The 18,657-nt window shown below is 38.1% G+C and overlaps 2 protein-coding genes across 2 annotated transcripts; both read left to right on the top strand.

Moving 5' to 3' along the window:
- The first annotated feature begins 8,321 nt into the window (after positions 1-8,321).
- Positions 8,322-12,556, top strand: K444DRAFT_413484 (uncharacterized protein). Its single transcript, XM_024872632.1, has 4 exons — positions 8,322-8,602; positions 8,650-8,826; positions 8,882-11,752; positions 11,812-12,556. Exons 1-4 carry the CDS (start codon positions 8,472-8,474, stop codon positions 12,446-12,448), a joined length of 3,816 nt encoding a protein of 1,271 aa, XP_024735497.1. The 5' UTR covers positions 8,322-8,471; the 3' UTR covers positions 12,449-12,556.
- Positions 12,557-14,821: 2,265 nt separating this feature from the next.
- Positions 14,822-18,008, top strand: K444DRAFT_562443 (HET-domain-containing protein). The gene is made up of 3 exons (XM_024876986.1): positions 14,822-15,420; positions 15,484-15,725; positions 15,812-18,008. Exons 1-3 carry the CDS (start codon positions 14,849-14,851, stop codon positions 17,878-17,880), a joined length of 2,883 nt encoding a protein of 960 aa, XP_024735498.1. The 5' UTR covers positions 14,822-14,848; the 3' UTR covers positions 17,881-18,008.
- The last annotated feature ends 649 nt before the right edge of the window (positions 18,009-18,657 follow it).

Consider the following 18,657-nt stretch of genomic DNA (forward strand, 5'->3'; position numbering starts at 1 on the left):
ATATATAATAATATATAAATAAATATTAGATATTATAAATCTAGTTTCCTATTTTAAATAAAGCTTATAATTAAATTATATAAATTATAGGAAATTGCATTTTCTAATTAAATAAAGAACTTTATATATTTAGTTAAATACTAGAAAATATATAAGGAAATACTTCTAGCTTTAGAAAAAGGTATTAATTAGTCTTTTATTAGAATTAATTCTTGGAATTAGTTATACTTATAAGTATTACTTTATAGCTTACTTATTTTAATTACTTATATATTATTCTATTATTATATATCTTATATTTTAATTAATCTAACTTTTAAGAAGTAGTTTATTATAAGATAATTAAGCTATTAATAGATAAAACTATTAATAGCTAGAGTATTAACTAGAAGAAGTACTTTTATTATTACTAGAGTAATCTAGTCAGGTATTTAAGGAAATATCTAGTTAGATACTCTTTATATTACCTAATTAGAAAAAGGAAATAGAAATCAGATACCCTTAGAACTAGCTAGTAAAATAATAATAATAGAGAAATTAGTAGTAGCTTACTATTATATTACTAAGTTAGAAGCAGAAATTTAATAGAAAGAGAATCTAAAAAAGCTAGAAGCTTAGATTTATTATCTTAAAGATATTTGAATATCTGATATAAAACCTAATATCTGGTATAAAACCCATTATATTTCCGGTAGTACTCTTAGTTTAGAGAGCTCTAAAACCCCGAGAACTACCTACTTACTAGGGAAAGAATATTAAAGAAGCCTAGAACTTCTTTTACTAAATAAAGTTAAAGTAATATAAAGATAATAGAATTACCTAAGTAATTAATATAGTAAAGGTTATATATTATACTTCCTGTTTTGAGAATATAGCTAGGAATATCTAGAAATATAGAAAGTAATTAATAAGTATTAATACTATAGATTAGGAGACCTTTATTAAGTTTATAAAGAATTTTATCTTAGATCCAGAAAACTATAATAATAATGCCTTTATTAAGTTTAAGAATACTAAATAATAGCCAGGCCAGAATATCTAAAACTTTATATCTTATTTAAATAGCTTATTAAATAACTTAAAATATATGGGTTTATTATAAGAGTAGAATAACTTATTTAGTAGCTTAAAATAGGAAATTCGAGACGAGATTAATTATTAAAGAAATACTTTATAAGAAAGAGAAAAGCTTATTTCTATAACTATAAGAGTTAAAAATAATTTAAATCTATTTACTTAATAGAAATATAATAATAAGCTAATAAAATAATAAAAAGAAAGAAATAAGAGAAAAGAAAAAGGAAATAATAAAAGAAAACAAAAGAGAAATATATAAAACTGAAATAGTAAAAGTATAATAATAGAGTCTAATATAATACTTGTATTAGAATCTATAAAACCGGATATAATTTGCTTTATTTACTAAAAAAAGAATTATTATATTATTACTTATTTAAATTAGGGGAAACTAACTTACTATAATTATAATAAGTCTAATTATAAATTATATAAATATCTAGAACTAAAGAAGCCAGGAAACGGATATATTTTATAATAGTTATATTTATTTATATTATAAAGAATAAAGCCCCAAAAACAAGAATAGTAATTGAGATTACTATTAAAATAAGGAAAAGTAAGTAAAGAGTTAGAGTATTAGTTAATTCGGATATAAAAGCTAAATATATAAAGAGGAAATTAGCTTTAAATATAGATATTTTATTAATATTAAGAATAACTCTCTTGTTTTTACTAGAGGAAAGAAGAATTTATTTATATAGAAATTGTATTTTTAGAATTATTACTAAGAATATATTAGGGAACTAAAAAGAGGCTAATATATATTTTATATTAAATAATTTTAATCTAAACTATATTAATATAATATTTGGATTTTTATAGCTTTATTAGATTAATTTCCTAATTTCCTTTAGGAAAATAATATAGAAATACCAGATTTAATTATAAAAGATTAAAGTTCTAAATACTAGAAAGTTTACTAAAATAATAAAATATAAGATATATATATTTTCATTAATTACTTATTTTATAATAAAAAAAATAATTACTATTATTATTATAAATAAAATAGTTATATTTCCCAAGAAATATTAGAACCTTTTCCGAGTATTCTTTATAGAAACTATAGATATATTACCCGACTATTATATAATAGAATATTATATAGATCTGAAACTAGAGTTCTAATTACTATATAGTCTTATATATACTTTATTAGAAAGAAAGCTTAAAGTTCTTTAGAAATATTTTAATACTAGCTTAGAAAAGAAATAGATCTATTATTTTACTAGTTCTACTAATATCCTAATTATATTTGTTTCAAAAAAAGAAGACGGCCTATATCTATATATTAATTACTAGAGTCTAAATAGAATTACTATTAAGAACTAAATACTATTACTATTTATTAATAAGATAATAAATAGGCTTTATAAAATAAAGATATATATAAAGCTAGACTTGAAAGATATTTACTATTAGTTATAAATACAAGAAAGTAATAAATAAAAACTAGTATTTCGAATATATTATAGATATTTTAAGTACTATATTATATCTTTTAGACTTTCTAATATTTTAGTAATATTTCAGGTATATATTAATTATATACTAGTAAGCCTTATAAATATTATTTATATAATTTATTTAAATAATATTTTAATTTATTTAAAAGATCTAAAATAATATATAATAGTAGTTTAATATATATTCAAGTAATTATAATAATACTAGCTTTTTATAAACTTAATAAAATACGAGTTTAATATAAAGAAAATAGAGTTCCTGGGATTTATAATTAGTCTAAATAGTATAGAAATAAAAGCTAGCCGGATTATAGCTATTAGAAAATAGCCAGCCCTAAAAAATAATATTCGAGAAATTCAAGTATTTCTGGAATTTACTAACTTTTATTAGAGATTTATTTATAAATACTATAAAATAATAAAAGAATTAACTAATTTATTAAAAACTAATAGAAACCTATAATAGTATTTTAGCTAAATAAATAAGGCAAATAAGGCTTCTAGAGAACTATAATTTATATTTATAATAGTATTAATTCTTTATTATTTTAATTTAGCTTTAAAGATTTATATAAAAATAAATATTTTAGAATTCGCAGTTGTAAATATAATTTTCTAGCTCTTTAATAAGGAAATAGAAGCTAGGTAGTATCCTATTACTTTCTATTTAAAAAAGATAACTATAATTAAATATAGATATAAAATATATAATTCTAAACTCTTAGCTATTATTCTAATATTTTATATTTAATAATATTATCTAGTACATATCTAGTATACTATTATTATTAAAATAAATTATAATAACTTGAAATACTTTATAACTAAAAGAAAACTAAATAGTTACTAGATAAGATAAATAAAAAAGCTAGCTATTTTTAATTTTATTTTAGAATACTAGCCGGGATATAGTAATTCTATTAATAGGTTATTAAAAAGGCCAGATTTTATAATAAATATAAATAAAGATACTTTATTACTTATATTTTATAATAAGTTATAAAATATAGAATAGAGAGCCTTATGGGTAATAATAATAAAATACTATATTATTTTTATAATATTATAATTTAAGGCCTAGAAGAAAAAAGATAAGTATTTTTTAATTAATAAAATACTAAGTAATTCTAAAAAGAAAGTCTATTTTAGTAATAGAATAATACCGGAAATACTATTACTTGAGCCTATTACTAGTATAGCTAGTTATAAATAGTATATATTATAGATTCTAGTTATATAAATAGTTGAGTTCGAAATAATATATAAGAAAAGTAGAAAGATATTATTTAAACTACTATTATAGTACTAAAGGCTTAATCTATTAATATAATACTAGTAGTATAAATAGTTCTTTAAGAAGACCTTTACTAGAACTATTAAGACTTGGGAACTTAATATATCTGGGTTATTAAAATATCGGAATACTATTTATATACTAAATAAGCTAGCTCTTAAAAAAGAATTACTATAAACTAACTATAATAATTCTATAAGTAGGTATTTTAGTACTAGTAAAATACTAGAAATTCTTTAGAAAAAGTACTTTTAGTAAAGTATAAAAAAGAATATAAAAAATTATATTAGAACTTATTTTATATATTAATAAACTAAAATAAAAAGATATCTATTATATAATATATTTAGTTTATTTCCCTTTTTCTTTAAACTATAGTAAGAAATTACTATAAACTTTTATTATAAAGCTATTTTCTTTTAGGTTTTATAGTAAGATATATAATTCTATATTTATTATTATTAATAAATATATAAAAATAATATAATATATTCCGATTACTAAAGAAATCTCGGCTCTTGAATTAGTAGAGCTATTTATATATTATATTATTAAAGACTTCGATATATTTATAAATATAACCTCTAATAAAGAATATGTTTTTATAAATAAGTTCTAGTTAAGTCTATATTTCTATTTAAAGGTTTAATAATAGCTAAATATAGTATTTTACTTATAAACTAATAAATAAATAGAGAATTTGAATTAAATTCTAGAATAGTACTTAAAATATTATACTAACTACTAGTAAAATAACTAGATAATAAAGCTTATTCTTATAGAATTTATATATAACAATTTTATATATTTAATAATAGGAATTTTTCTATTTTATATATTATATAAATTTTATTTTAATATTAAATTATATATTAAAAATAATATTTTAGAAAAATAAATACTAGTAATATAAGAAAGAATATAGAGAATTCAAGTAAAATAAAAAATATTAGGGAAATAATAATAAGAAATAGTAAATATATAAAAAAAGTATTATAATAAAAAAAAATATTAATAAAAAGTTTAATATATATAATAAAGTTATACTTTATATAAAGAATATTTAATAGCTATAATCTAATATAAAGCTAGTAAATAGATATCTCGGCTTCTTTAAAGTTCTAGAAATTATAGAAATATATAAATAAATATATTACTTGAAATTATTATTATTATATTAGATTTATAATATTTTCCATATTTCTTTTTTAGAACTATAGTATCTATAAACTAGTACTATAATAGAACTAGAACTAGTCAAGATTAAAGATAAAAAGGAATTCGAGATAAAATCTATTATAGCTTATAGAAAGAATAGAAAAAAAAGAAATATCTTATTTATTAGAAGGGCTATTTACTAATAAATAATATATAGGAACTATTAGGTAATCTAAAGAATATAGCTTAAGAATTATAAGAATATTTGGAAAAGAGCTATATTATAATACTATTAGTTAAATAGAAATATAAAAAATAAATATTTTTATTAGGAAACTATTAAAAATTATATATTTATTTTTAGAAAAGTTATATAAAAATTATTAAAAACTTTAAAAACTCCAATTTCTATATTCTATAAATACCTTATTTTTATAACTATTCTTTATTATTCTTACTATTATTCTTATTAGAATTCTTTTAAGAAATAGATAATAAATTAGCCTATAAAGCTATTAGCTATTAGTAAGAAATAAAAAGAAAATAAGCTTATTTAATATTAAAGAATATTAATTATACTATTAAAAGTACTTTATACTTATATTAAGCTAATAAGAATTACTTAACTCATTTTATAGATTATTAAAGAAATCTATTAGCTTTAAATAATAGCTTTAATATAAGAAGTATATATAGTTTAGTATAAAAAAAGGGCAGTAATAGCCTTTTCCTTTTTAAATAAAGATTAGGAAAAATGCTTATATATATTAATAGCTTAAAAAAAGTAGTTTAATTATACTATATATATTTAAGGAACTTTAGATAATATTAGAATAAGAAATAAAAGAAGAAATTTATAGCTTATAGAATTATATTTCTTATTCTTAAAATAGTAGTAATTATATACCGAGCAATTATTACTTTTAATATAAATAAGGTCAGAAAACTTAATAATATTCTTAGAATATTAAAGATAATAAGGGCAAATTAAGGATATAGGAGTATTAGCCAAACGGGTAGTAATAGACTAATAAGTACTAAAAGAAGTATTTATCTTAATAGATAAAGAAGTAGAAAAGGGAATTAGAAAAGAACTTAAATAAAGCTTAAAGAAGCTTAAAGAGGCTTAAAGAAGGCTTAAAGAAGGCTTAAAGAAAGAAGGCAAGAAATAAGAAGAAGCTAGATATAGTATTATAATTAAAGAAAAGAAAGGTTAGTTAGTAAGAAAAAGGAGGCCTTTTTATAATATCCTCTCTCTAAATAGTAATTGCGAATTCAGAACCGGCTCTATATTAGAAATACCCAGAAAATTCTAAAAAAGGAATTTATAAATAAACTAGAAGATCGGATTAACTTTTCCAAGCTCTTGGGCCTATATAGTAATAATTTATTTACAAATAGAGGCTAAGTTGAGATTTATAAACTAATTAGGAGACCGGAAGAGCTTTATATCTAATAGTATATACTATATCCGTACTACCTTTATAAGGGGGAATTACCAGAGGTAATTTGCAAGTTAACTGGGCATGGTTAGTAAACTATATCCCTAACTCTATTATCTGGCGTTATAATAGGGCAAGTATAGGGAGTTTTTGGGGAGGACCAGTAGCCAGGAAAGTTTCAGGGGGTTATTTGTAAAGCTATTTGCAGTTTTCTCAGGCCTCTTGAGGACAAGGGCCCAGAGAAGGGGTTAATATAATAGGCATTGTGGGAGGCAAACTGCGACAAGACAAAAACCCACATAAAGTACACCAGAGCGCAAAACGTGACTTGACAGCAAAACAACAAATCAAAAGCGTAAACAGTAAAGCATAAACAGTGTGCAGTGTGCAAAAGCTCAATTGATTGAATACTCATGAAGGATTGTTCTCTAAGTCTACAGAAAAACCAGCTTTCTTATGTGATTTCCGCAAGTCACGTGCAAAAGGCCGCGGCCTTTGCCATGTGACCTAAACCTCAAAACCGCCAAAACAACATGATTTTTGACGAGTACGGCCTGCCGTACCACAGCATACGTAATGGCATATAGACAGGTATCAGATGTCGTAGATCTAGTTTCCTATTTTGGGTAAAGATTGTAATCGGAATTATACGGATCGCATAGGATCGTATTTCCTAGTTAAGTAAAGTGCTTCGCAGGCTTGGCTAAGCACTAGGGAATATATAGGGAGACGCTCCTAGCTTTGGAAAGGGGCATTAATTAGTCTTTTATTGGAATTAATTCTTGGAATCAGTTACACTTGCAAGCGTCACTCTGCAGCTTACTTACTTTGACTACTTGTGCATCACCCTGCTATTACGTGCCTCACAAAAAATTACTAAATTTTCGAATAGAAACTATAATTAAAAAACATATAACTTTGTGTCTTTTAAAGTAATTTTTATAAATTGAATTAGGAACTAAATTATCAGTATAAGGCTTTTCCCTCTAGGGTTTAAATTTTATTTTATTACATAGGTAGTTAGATTATAAAGAAAAAGAGGCTTTTTAGTTGTGCGTGACCGTGAATTTTGGGGCGTGAATTTTTTTTTTAATTTTGGTGTAAAATCACGTACAAATTGGCACTTTCGCGGGACAGATCGCTTTCGCCGACTAAGGGTAAGGCCACTTAGAAGCGACGTTTAGTCCAACTATTACATAGTATCTTTCTCAAGGATACTGTTCTGATTGGAGGTTGCCCGAAGGTGCGTGATGGCAATCGATGTTCATCGCAAGGCTGTCGATCGCCTCGGCACCAAATGACAAGGCTGTCAGTTTTCCTCTCGTATTGGCTCGGTGGCTGAACGGGCTGAGACAATGCCGCGAAAGCCCATTTAGCCGATCGCCGATGCACCGATCTGCTGTGTTTCACGTCTGTCAACAACGGGATCAATGCAACGATGCAGAAGAGCTTTCCCATGAAGATTCGATGTCAAAGTCAACCCCGGTTGCCATATCACGTGGAGTTTTTTACCGTTGGACGACCGCAAGATTGACCTCAACCTTACTCGCGCATTTTGGAAAGCCCAAGGAGTGTTGGGCTTTGGGTAACTTGAAGAGATGGATACACCGCAAGTACGGGGGTGCTGGGGCAACAGTTGTTGGATCGTCGATCCGCTGCAGAAAAAGAATAACTTTGTACGACACGCTCGAGTCCCATTCAGCTAACCAAGGATCTCCAACCCCGCAATAAAGAATTCGCGGAGCACTCGTCACATTCCTCAACCTACCTCTATTCTTCTTTTGCAATGACCGTACATGACGGCGTACAGATCTTTCCATTTCCATCCTCGTAGAGCATTCTCGGGGAAGAGGGGGGAGCTGTTGGCCGAGTCCTCGCGGCATACAAAGCCTCCCATGGGGCGCACAGGTGGTTCCCACCGACTCAGAGCTCAAGTTACCGGCTCCTTGGGCGATATCACCTATTCCGACCGTATCAAGGTCTTTGAGCTTATTAGAGCTTTTGGAATGCCCACCTTAAACTATTCGCAGCATGTCATTCAGCTCTGCCCGCTCCGCTCCAGCATTGGAAGCTGCATTAGCAGAAGAGCACTGCGAACAGAAATCGGAGCTCGACCCGGAAGCACAGTTTAGAGAGAGATTGCGGATCCAGGAACTTCTTAGGTTAGCTTGTTGTGCCTTGATTCCATCATCTGCTAACAGAGCGTTAGGTACTTCACACCTCACGATGATGGTCCTGGCCCCGGGGAAGAGAAAGCAAGACTCGCGACTGATACGGCTTTGACCGCTTTGGCCCAGCTCTGTGCTCATAAGCTCAATTGTCAGCGATCTTTCATCTCCATCATAACCGATTCCAAACAATTTATGGTTGCGGAGGCTACACGGAGGCAAGCCCGAAAGCAGCGTTCCGTTCTTACGTTTCTATGCTTACCTTTTCAATAGCATCTCCTTGAAAGACGGGGACCAACATGACGAAGGCGATGGTATATACCTCGGACAATGCACAATCAGCTTCGAGTGGGGTGTATGCCCCGGAACAATTGCATGCTTCACTGCAATAGATAGCAGTTTGGATGTTCATTCTCGATACGTTAAGGCGAGTCGTTCTTACTATGTGATGAACGACATGTCGGCTTTGGAAGGCTTCAAAGATCGACCTTATATTGCAGGATGGCCATTCATGAAGTATTACGCCGAGGTTCCAATACACAGTCCCTCTGGACTGACGATCGGAACCCTCTGTGTTGTGGATAACAAAGCCAGAGAGGGGCTGGATATGGAAGGTTTGGGCATACTGCGAGAAATCTCAGAGGTCATAATGAATCACCTCGAACTCTGTGTCAGCAGGATACACCGCAACAATGCTGAGAAGATGATTCAGGCACTCGGGAAGTTTGTGGAGGGAAAGGACAGTATGCGAGAATGGTGGATCGAAGCCCAGGCATCACGAGTCGCCGAACCTGGCCTACAACACCTCAGTCTCGAAAAGCGAGCTGATATCGAGCTTGGATCTCGCAAAGAAGTAAACACGAGCATCGACAGCGTCGTTGGCATGTCTGACAGCCGCCAGACTCAAGTCTTGGATGTACTCAAATCCCAGTCAGGATCATCGGGGTATTTCAATCCCGCATTGTCTTTATGCACTGGATCATCCTCACCAGAAGCCCGCCATCTGTCAGAAGCAAGCTCGGAGATACCACGATCTCCAGGGACTACATACACATCACCGGATCCAACACCTGGTGATGAAATGCAAGGACCAAGCCTTGACAACCAGTTTCCTTCACAGGAACTGTCCGATCTGGAAACAATGCTCAACAGAGCGACCAATCTCATTAGGGAAGGCATTGGTCTTGATGGCATTGTCCTCTTTGATCCTCGATCGTATGATGGCCAACTCCTTACGGATTTCAACATTTCCGGAGAGAAGGTCGCTTGGGTCGACAGGCGTAACAGCGGCATTTCACCCACGGCGAAGCCGGTTCCATTCAGCAATTCTTCCTCATACTTCCCGCCATTCGATAAGCAGACTCCACAACCAAGTAAATACTGCAAAGTGTTGGCATCATCAACTCGCAGGAAATCAAATGGCGACGGGCTCGCGGGAGAAGGATTGCTAGTTCCGGAAAATATCCTTCAACTGCTCCTACAGCGATATCCGCGAGGCGGCATTCTCAATTACGACAAAAAGGGATTCATTGACGGAGATGATTCGATCTTCCTGTATCCGTCCGATTCCCGGAAAATTGGCGGGAAACCTGTCATCAAACCGGGGAATGGTGTAGACAGTGACAGCTCAATGGAGGCAAATAAATTGCGTAGTATCCTCCCCGAAGCTACTTCAGTGTTGCTTCTTCCGTTGTGGGATACGAATCAAGACAAGTGGTTCGCATACAGCCTAGCCTGGACAACCAATCCTGCTCGCATCTTCCAAAGGCAGGATTTTACATATCTCGCAAGTTTCGGGAATTCTATCATGACCGAACTGTCCCGTCTAGAGACTATTGCAGCAGACAATGCAAAATCGGGTTTCATATCTTCCATATCCCACGAGTTGCGCTCCCCGCTCCACGGCATCATGGCCAGCGTTGAACTCCTCCGTGATGCCAATACGGACCCAGTGTCAAACGCAATCATATGCACTGTCGAGTCTTGCGGATCTACTCTCTTGGATACCATCGAGAACCTTCTGACCTTTACCAAGGTCAATCGCTTAACCGCTCGGGCGAATAGCGTCGTTGCGCGACGCGCGCCATCCGTGGATCTCGCAGCTCTCGTGGAAGATGTCACACAAATGCTCATTGCTGGTCACTATTTCCGTCGGACTGTGGAAGCATCTGGTGCACCACATCAAAAGACTACCGACCCCAAGGCACTCAATGGCAGGGCAGCTCCTGGACTCGCAGTCATATGTGATATTTCTCCCGAATGTGACTGGGTATTCAAGACGGATGCCGGCATCTGGAAACGGATCTTGATGAACCTGTTGGGAAACTCTTTGAAGTACACCTCTTCAGGATTTGTTCTTATCAAATTACGGCTCGAGGAAGATTTGCCAGTTCTTGAGTCCAAAGCACGGCCTACTATCTTAGCAACGCGAGCAAAGGCAATGAGCGACCCGGATCTTCGAGTTGCCTTGTCCCCGATGGCGGACAGGCTGCCCTTGGAGCGCGGGTCCACCACAGGGACAAAACCTACAAAGACCTTCAATGTCACCCTTACCATCGAAGACTCTGGGAAGGGAATGTCTCAGGACTATCTCACACACCATCTGTTCAAGCCCTTCTATCAAGAGGACACTCTCAGTCCCGGGACTGGACTCGGCTTGAGCATCGTGCACCAATTAGTATCTTCAATTGGTGGCTCAGCCCATGTCACCAGTGAGTTGAACTCAGGCACAGAGGTGCGGATAGACGTTGGTCTTCAGCGTCCAGATCCGACCACTGCCCTGCCGACTCTTTCCGAGCGCCCACAGTTCAAGAGTCTTCGTCTGGGCCTCTGCGGGCTTGATGTCGTTCCCGATCTGTCGGAGACACCGAATGGTATACTAGATGCTATAGCTCGACGACGGCTTGCTCTTCGCTCAACTCTCGCAGACTATGCGATGAACCTTGGATTGTCTGTCTTGGCTGTTGATTCGTTGAACTCTGATGCAGCTGACCTGATTCTCGCCACTGAACCTGAGTACCAGCGATTAATTTCGTCCCAGAAGTCTTCGTTCCAGAAACCACTGATCGTACTGTCTGCAGAACCAATGATGCGCTATGGGCAGATGAATACAGAGTTTGGTTCCGCCGCCGTTCTGTCACAGCCGTGAGCTCCAGACACCCCATCCTCCTTCCTTCAAATCAAAGCTCACTTTTTGGAAACAGGTTCGGCCCCAGTAGGTTCAGGCAAGCTGTGGAGTCTTGCTTCTCGGCTGCTCAAAAACCTCAAGCTCCCACCAAGTCTCTTGCCATCCTCCCAAAGCCCGAGATCCCTGTGGCAACAGAGACCTCGAAGAACGGCCCCTCGAACGATGCCCCGATTCCGGCAATCACTAAGCCGGAAACGATTCCTCCACCAAAGACACAAGAGCCACTTCTCCCCTCCGGACAAAAGCGACTCTCCCTCCTCCTCGTAGAAGATAATCCCATCAATCTCAAACTCCTCGTTGCTTCTTTCAAGAAAATGGGGCACAACTACTCCACCGCAACCGACGGCTCTCTAGCCGTAGCTGCCTACCGTGACGTAGCCGACACTCGCAATCCCAGATTCGACATCATCTTCATGGATATCCAGATGCCAGTCATGGACGGCATGGAAGCGAGTCTTGAAATCAGGAAATACGAGAAGCAGAACGGGTTGCAGCCGGCGATTATCATTGCGTTGACGGCGTTGACGACCCTCCAGGCTGAGCAGGAGGCGTTGGATGCTGGAGCGGATAGGTTTATGAATAAGCCGGTAAGTATTAAGAAATTGAGGGATGTGGTGGGGGAGTGCTTTCGAGAGGGTAAAGAAGGCGTATGAGAGCTGCGACTGTGGTGATCAAGTTCCCGCCATAGCCGAAGGTAAACGACGGGAAGAAATCAGTAACATTAATATAAATACAATGGATCAACATACTTTACACTCCTAACTTCTTTTCGCACTCCACAAATATTATCCTCAATTGCATTCGCACAACTCCTCTCCCCACATATTTGACACTTACACCTTAACTAATTTCAGTATATAATATGACCACTAATCTACACCGAATATGGACCCCGCGTCTTTGGACCGCAGTAGTCGCTGCTCTAACCTGGGCCGAGCCCAGAGCCCTAATAACGCTAAAGAGTTAGCTAGATCACGCTTAGGGGGATCCGCTTCTGGCTCCCTAATAATCGGTTACAGTTTCCATGTTATTTAAATATAAATATTTCTAACTCCTGTTAGTCTGAAACACGGCCACTATTTCTAACCTATTACGATGTCGTGGTGGTATCCGTTCTCGCTCTCCTATGAAACTGCCAAAAGTCTTTTGGAGCTGATTTTGGACGCTCTGTTATTTCGGTAGCCGATATTCTACTTGATGCTATATCTCGGCGAAGGTACGTAACGAAGAATCGAGTTCCTCGTTGTTATCAGAGCTTCTAGGGAGTAAAACCGACTGTTTAGGTCACGTGGACGTCTTCATGTGAGCCACGTCGTATGGACTGACAGGTGCGCAAGGGTTCTTTATCTTTCCCCACCTGTTCTGCAGAATTCCGGTTTTGACGAAACTTCTGCTCACGCACTGACTAGAATGTGCAGTGCTTTATTAGTGCCCGCGTCTGTACTCCCTGCTCCGGTGTGGAGCGGCCGATAAACGTCAATAAATCAGACAGTGGATCAGGGATGTGAAAATTGTTTAAGTCAGGACTTGATTTCGTAATAATATAATATAATTACTAGGACTTAATTGTAGTGATATTCTATATAGAAGGGGGTATTATGTGAACTGTATTTAAGTAGCGCGTTTCGTGTTTCTCTCTAATAAGCAAACCTTCCAGCTTTATATCGCGAGCACTATGAACTGCACACCTAATTCAGCCTAATTATCTTAATCCCTCTACTAACATACCAACCAATAACGTCCAAAACTCCACGGGAAAGAAGCATATCAATTCCATGAGATTTATCCTTCCACGTGATGACTTATGCACAAATTATACGTGGTTTATGCAGCTCCTTACATAGTCCGTAATTGAAGGCTTGATTATTATATAATTACGCTGGAGTTGATTATTATAGAACGTAAATAATTACAAATCATCTCACAGCCCTACGGTGGATGCATTGCCGGGAGGTTCTGACCGGCTGGGCCCGCGCGCACCAATCTTCACGCGATCAGGAGTGCAGAGCTCCGAGCGAATCACAACTGCACTGATTGTCTGAAGCCCTCCTTTCCATCACTGCATATCTCACGCCAGTGCCAGACGAGGTCCAAAGAATGCCTCATTTCAATTATCAATCGAATCCTCAGCCTCGCGACCCTGATTTCCGTGTAGGGCACGCAAATCTATTTTCGGTTCGTTCAGCCCTCGCCCTTTTCGGTGAGAGAGTTTGGCTAAGCTTTTGGGGGGCGCCGGGAGATTCGCGCCATGCAGGTTGTTGCATTAGTGCGCACTTCTTAGGGATGCATGATAATAAATTCAGTTTGAGGATCCAGGATTCCAGGCAGGGCCCGGAGAAGGCTTCGGATGGAGACAGAGGTCTTTCAGGGGATGTTGGCGTGGCGATTCAGTGTCTCCATCGCGGCATGTTAAAGATATAAAAAGTTCACCCATTCCCCGAAGCACAGAGCCATCTAGGACTGCGGACTCGAAGAGAGTTGAGACAATCGAGATCCGAAGCCAGATGGGTCAGCAAAGTTGGCAACCCCAGGCGAGCTTTGGATCAAGCATTTCACTTGGCGACGGTCCAGCCCGCGATGTCGCTGTAAGTTCAGCTCAGCGCCACGATTATCAACTCAATCCTTCTTCCGTGCTTTGCGCTCACAAACCTATTGGCTCATTGTGTCACAAAGTGGCTGGAGTCGGACCCTCCTGAAGACGCAGACTCCTGATTGCTGGGATGCAGCTGCAATCCACAATTTCTCGAGCTTTATTGATTTTCAGCCTTGGGCAGAATCCCCCGACATTCACGAATCAGGGAATTGATCTGCGCGATGTCACCCACACATGGCGAGGCGTAGGCCACGTCTGGGAAGTTGAAGAAGCGCGGGATGGGCCTTGATCCATTGGGCCAGCATTGTCCTCATCTCGCGCCTCAGGGCCAATACGATCAGGCCTTGGCCCCTTTGAGCCTCATGCTCCCCCTCCACCACCTGAAAAATCACCTATATAAAGAGGCAGACGTTTCCGTTATGCATAACTTTACGTGTTCTAGATTCTTGCCCGCAAACCGATGAACCCGTTCCTTGTATTTCTTCGCGATTTTATTGTGTATTTGTTCATTTGTGTTTCTGCGCCAATTCTTTTCGTCATGTCGAAGCAGGCTTTCTGTCAGGGGTGCTCGCGCTACTATGATGGATACAGCCAACATGAGCACATTCAAAAGGCCCCCACGGCCCCGCCAACGGAGTTCGTATACGAACGACTTCCAGATAAACGACGATCGATGCGACTCTTGAATCTTTTTTCCAGCAGTCCCGAGAATCCACAAATCGAATGCAAGTTGGTGGTTGTTGATATCGATCCAAAGAAGTTGACGAGGGGTTCACTCGGGAAGGAGTACGAGGCTCTATCTTGGTGTTGGGGGACCGTACAACCGACGTCGTATATTAATATTCGGAAGAATGGGCGCATTTATTCGAAGAAGGTGCAGCCGGATTTGCTTGCTGCTCTGAAAGCTCTGCGGCATCCGCAAGAAGATCGGTATCTCTGGATTGATGCGATTTGTATAAATCAGGCGGATATCGGCGAGAGGAACCACCAGGTCGAAATGATGTCGACGATTTATGGCCAAGCTAAGAGGGTGTAGGTGTTTGATTATTTTGGCACAACGCTTCCCGTATTTCAGAGTGCTGACTTGATTTCTAGTTGTGTTTGGCTTGGAGAAGGCGATGCAACTAGCGCCATGGCCTTCAAATTTATTCAAAAAGAAGTTCTTCAACTTCAAAACTTCGACGAGCTGTGTGACAGCAAGGAGGCAAGCAAGAAGTGGGGAGCTCTCTTGGACCTTATGCAGCGCCGATGGTTCTCTCGGAGATGGGTGGTGCAGGAAATCGCACTGGCTCGAGAGGCAGTGATTTACTGCGGTGCGGACAAGATTCCTTGGAAAGGTACACATTCCAAACTTCTCTTGAGCTTTCAACCTGCTTCCCACTGGCGCCTTGCTCAAAGGTATAAAGCTGACTTGGTCAATTAGACTTCGCAGTGGCGGTTGAGCTTTTCGTCGAAGTTGAGACAGCAACACATCGACTCTCCGAAGTCATGAAAAAGGATCCCCAGTTCTATCACGTACCGGGATGGTTTGAATACGTCTCCGCCCTGGGTGCGAGTCTTCTCGTCGAAGCAACCGGCAAACTGTTCCGTGACACGAAGTCCATAGCAGCGGCAGAGTCCGACCGAAAGGGTGATAAAGACCGTTTGGTTGCCGAGAGAGCAGGCAGACAGCCCCTTTTGAGCCTGGAGTATCTGGTCTCGAGCTTATCCATTTTTGATGTCTCCGTTGAGCACGACACCATCTACGCTCTCCTCGCCATCGCCAAAGACACCACACCCTCAGCCAGCGATTCCGAACTAACACCAGAGCCCGCTCTCGTACCAACACCTATTCGAAAGCCCTACCACAAGAGCTCCGAGCTCTTCCTCGACCGTACAAAATCCGTACTCGAAGACTTCACACAGCGAAAACGGTACACCGTGGCCTACGAATCGCCATATGTTGATGTTTGCAAGACTTTTATCCAATTCTGTATATTGCAATCAGACCCCACACGTGCCCTGGATATCATTTGTCGTCCTTGGGCAGCAGAAGATAAGAAGAGTTCACACGAAAAGCATGCCTTCTACGAGAACAGTCGCCGTCAAATGCCACAAGAAATCGACATGACACTCCCCACTTGGGTTCCCACTCTCAGTGGTGCACCGTATGCCATGTACGCGCATGCTGGCGTGCATACACTCAAGATGGGAAGGAAAAACGCAGATACACTCGTTGGTCTCCCGACAGCACTACAGCGGAACTATAACGCCGCCGAAACACGTGGGATTGATAGGAAAACCTTACGGTTCAAGAAACGGTTGGACGGAAGCATGCATTTCAGCATGTACGTGAAAGGCTTCGTGCTCGACACAGTCGAACAAGTCTACCCAGCCTCTCAGGGCGGTGCCATTCCGCAAGAATGGATAGATGCCGTTGAATGGCGAGATGTCGACAAGAGCGATCCTCCTGACGAGTTCTGGCGTACTTTGGTAGCAGATCGCGGACGCGATGGGCGGAATCCCCCTGTCTATTACTCAAGAGCGTGTAAAGAGTCGTTCCTGAAAGGAGGACTGCCAAGCGGGAGCGTCAGCACGAGCGATCTTATCAACAACGAGCGGTGCTCGGTCGTGGCCCAGTTTTGCCGCAGGGTGCAGGCCGTGATTTGGAACCGGTGTCTGATCAAGACGAAGAGTACTAAGACAGAGAGTGACAATATCGGCCTAGCCTCCAAGAATGTTCAAAAAGGAGACTTCGTCTGTATCCTATACGGCTGCAGTGTACCCGTCATCCTGCGCCGCTGCGAGAAGAAGAAAACAGCCAACCAGCTGGCCAAAGAGCGAAAGGAGGACTTCGTCAATACTGTGACGGATCTGCAGAGGCGATGGAAGCGGAAGTTCGAGAGGGATCGCAGGTGGAGAATGGCGAGGACCAAAAGGCTGCTAATGAAGCTGTTGCGGAAGAAGGGCACGAGTATGGATTCCTCGGATCCTACAATCTTGTGGTATATTACGAGGAAGTATGGGATGAGGTGGAGAAGAATTGTGAAGTCGAGGAGTCTGGCGAGGAGGGAGACGCGGGGATTGTTGGAAGGTGGTACTCCAGGGACGAGCGATGGCCATTCCGATGGTTCTGGGCCGTTGGGTGAAAGTCAAGACTCCATCGAACTCCATCACGAAGAGCATGGCGAAGATGGCCGAAGAACACCCCCGCCTGTTGGCCCTCCGCAGCTTCCACAGACACCCCGCTCTGTGCCACTGCCGCAAACGCCAGGCACCTCGCCCTACACAAACGAAGGCGAGAGGAAGAGGCTAGAAAGAGAAGAGGTTGCAAAGGCATGGGATCAGGGTTTCAAGGCTTGGTTGAAGAAGGTTCCCGAAGATGAGGATGATGAGCGGTGGTATTATTACCAGTTTTTGGGAGAGGCATACGTGCATGGCATGATGGATGGAGAGGCGATGGAGTATCAGAATACCCAAGAGATTAAGACCAGTCTTTTTGAGCTGCGGTAGGGCGTCTTAAGGTGGGGGATGGAGGGGAACTGTACATGCATGGTTCGGGCGTTGTAGGAGTGTTAATGTGGAGTTTTAAAAGCAGTCGTAATGATACCGTGCCCTTGGCTATTGATCTATCTACTTGCAGCTTATCCCTGCCCTTCCCGAGACAAGTGTGGCAGCAGCACGAAAGTTCTACCGCGTGATGCCGTCAAGCAGAGAGCCTCGCTGCCGATGATGATGATACAAAACCGATCCACACGGTCCACGCCCATCTCTCAAGTACCGGTAGCTCGCCCCAACCACATTAGGAAGGTATGCCGAATTAACTCGTCTAACTCACAGAATGCAGAACTATTTGATTCCCCGATAAAGGAGTTCGATGGCTGCAGGGAAGTTTTCGGTCTGGATTAGGGGCGTCAAGCAAGAACGACTAATCTCCGTACTGGCACAGCTGCCCCCTAATCCTCTCCTGGAATCGAAAACGATAGAAGGGTTCACCCACTAACCGCCCAAGCTAAAAACCGGTTTTTCTCTCGCTATCTATAACAATAATAATTAATTAATTTTTATGAAAATCAATTTTTATTTATTTAATAGTAGTATGTCTCTCAATTATAGAAATATTTGTAAAAAGGCTTCTTTTAATTATTATTTGATATAGAATTAAAATTCTGAAAATATAATTAAAAACTTAGTTTTATAAATAATATAAATAATATCTTTTACTTTAAAATATTAAGATCCAATTAAAGAATATATTATTTAGCCAAACATAAAAAAAATATGAAATTA

Source organism: Hyaloscypha bicolor (genome assembly GCF_002865645.1).
Source record: "Hyaloscypha bicolor E unplaced genomic scaffold K444scaffold_87, whole genome shotgun sequence".
In the NCBI taxonomy this organism is placed as follows: Eukaryota; Fungi; Ascomycota; class Leotiomycetes; order Helotiales; family Hyaloscyphaceae; genus Hyaloscypha; species Hyaloscypha bicolor.

Excerpts from the sequence above, each read along its gene's own strand:
- K444DRAFT_562443 (XM_024876986.1), top strand. The coding sequence starts at position 14,849 with ATGAACCCGTTCCTTGTATTTCTTCGCGATTTTATTGTGTATTTGTTC. Across the intron at positions 15,421-15,483 it reads TATGGCCAAGCTAAGAGGGT|TTGTGTTTGGCTTGGAGAAG; the intron begins GTAGGTGTTTGA and ends CTTGATTTCTAG. Across the intron at positions 15,726-15,811 it reads GGACAAGATTCCTTGGAAAG|ACTTCGCAGTGGCGGTTGAG; the intron begins GTACACATTCCA and ends TTGGTCAATTAG.
- K444DRAFT_413484 (XM_024872632.1), top strand. The coding sequence starts at position 8,472 with ATGTCATTCAGCTCTGCCCGCTCCGCTCCAGCATTGGAAGCTGCATTA. Across the intron at positions 8,827-8,881 it reads GTTGCGGAGGCTACACGGAG|CATCTCCTTGAAAGACGGGG; the intron begins GCAAGCCCGAAA and ends CCTTTTCAATAG. Across the intron at positions 11,753-11,811 it reads GCCGCCGTTCTGTCACAGCC|GTTCGGCCCCAGTAGGTTCA; the intron begins GTGAGCTCCAGA and ends TTTTGGAAACAG.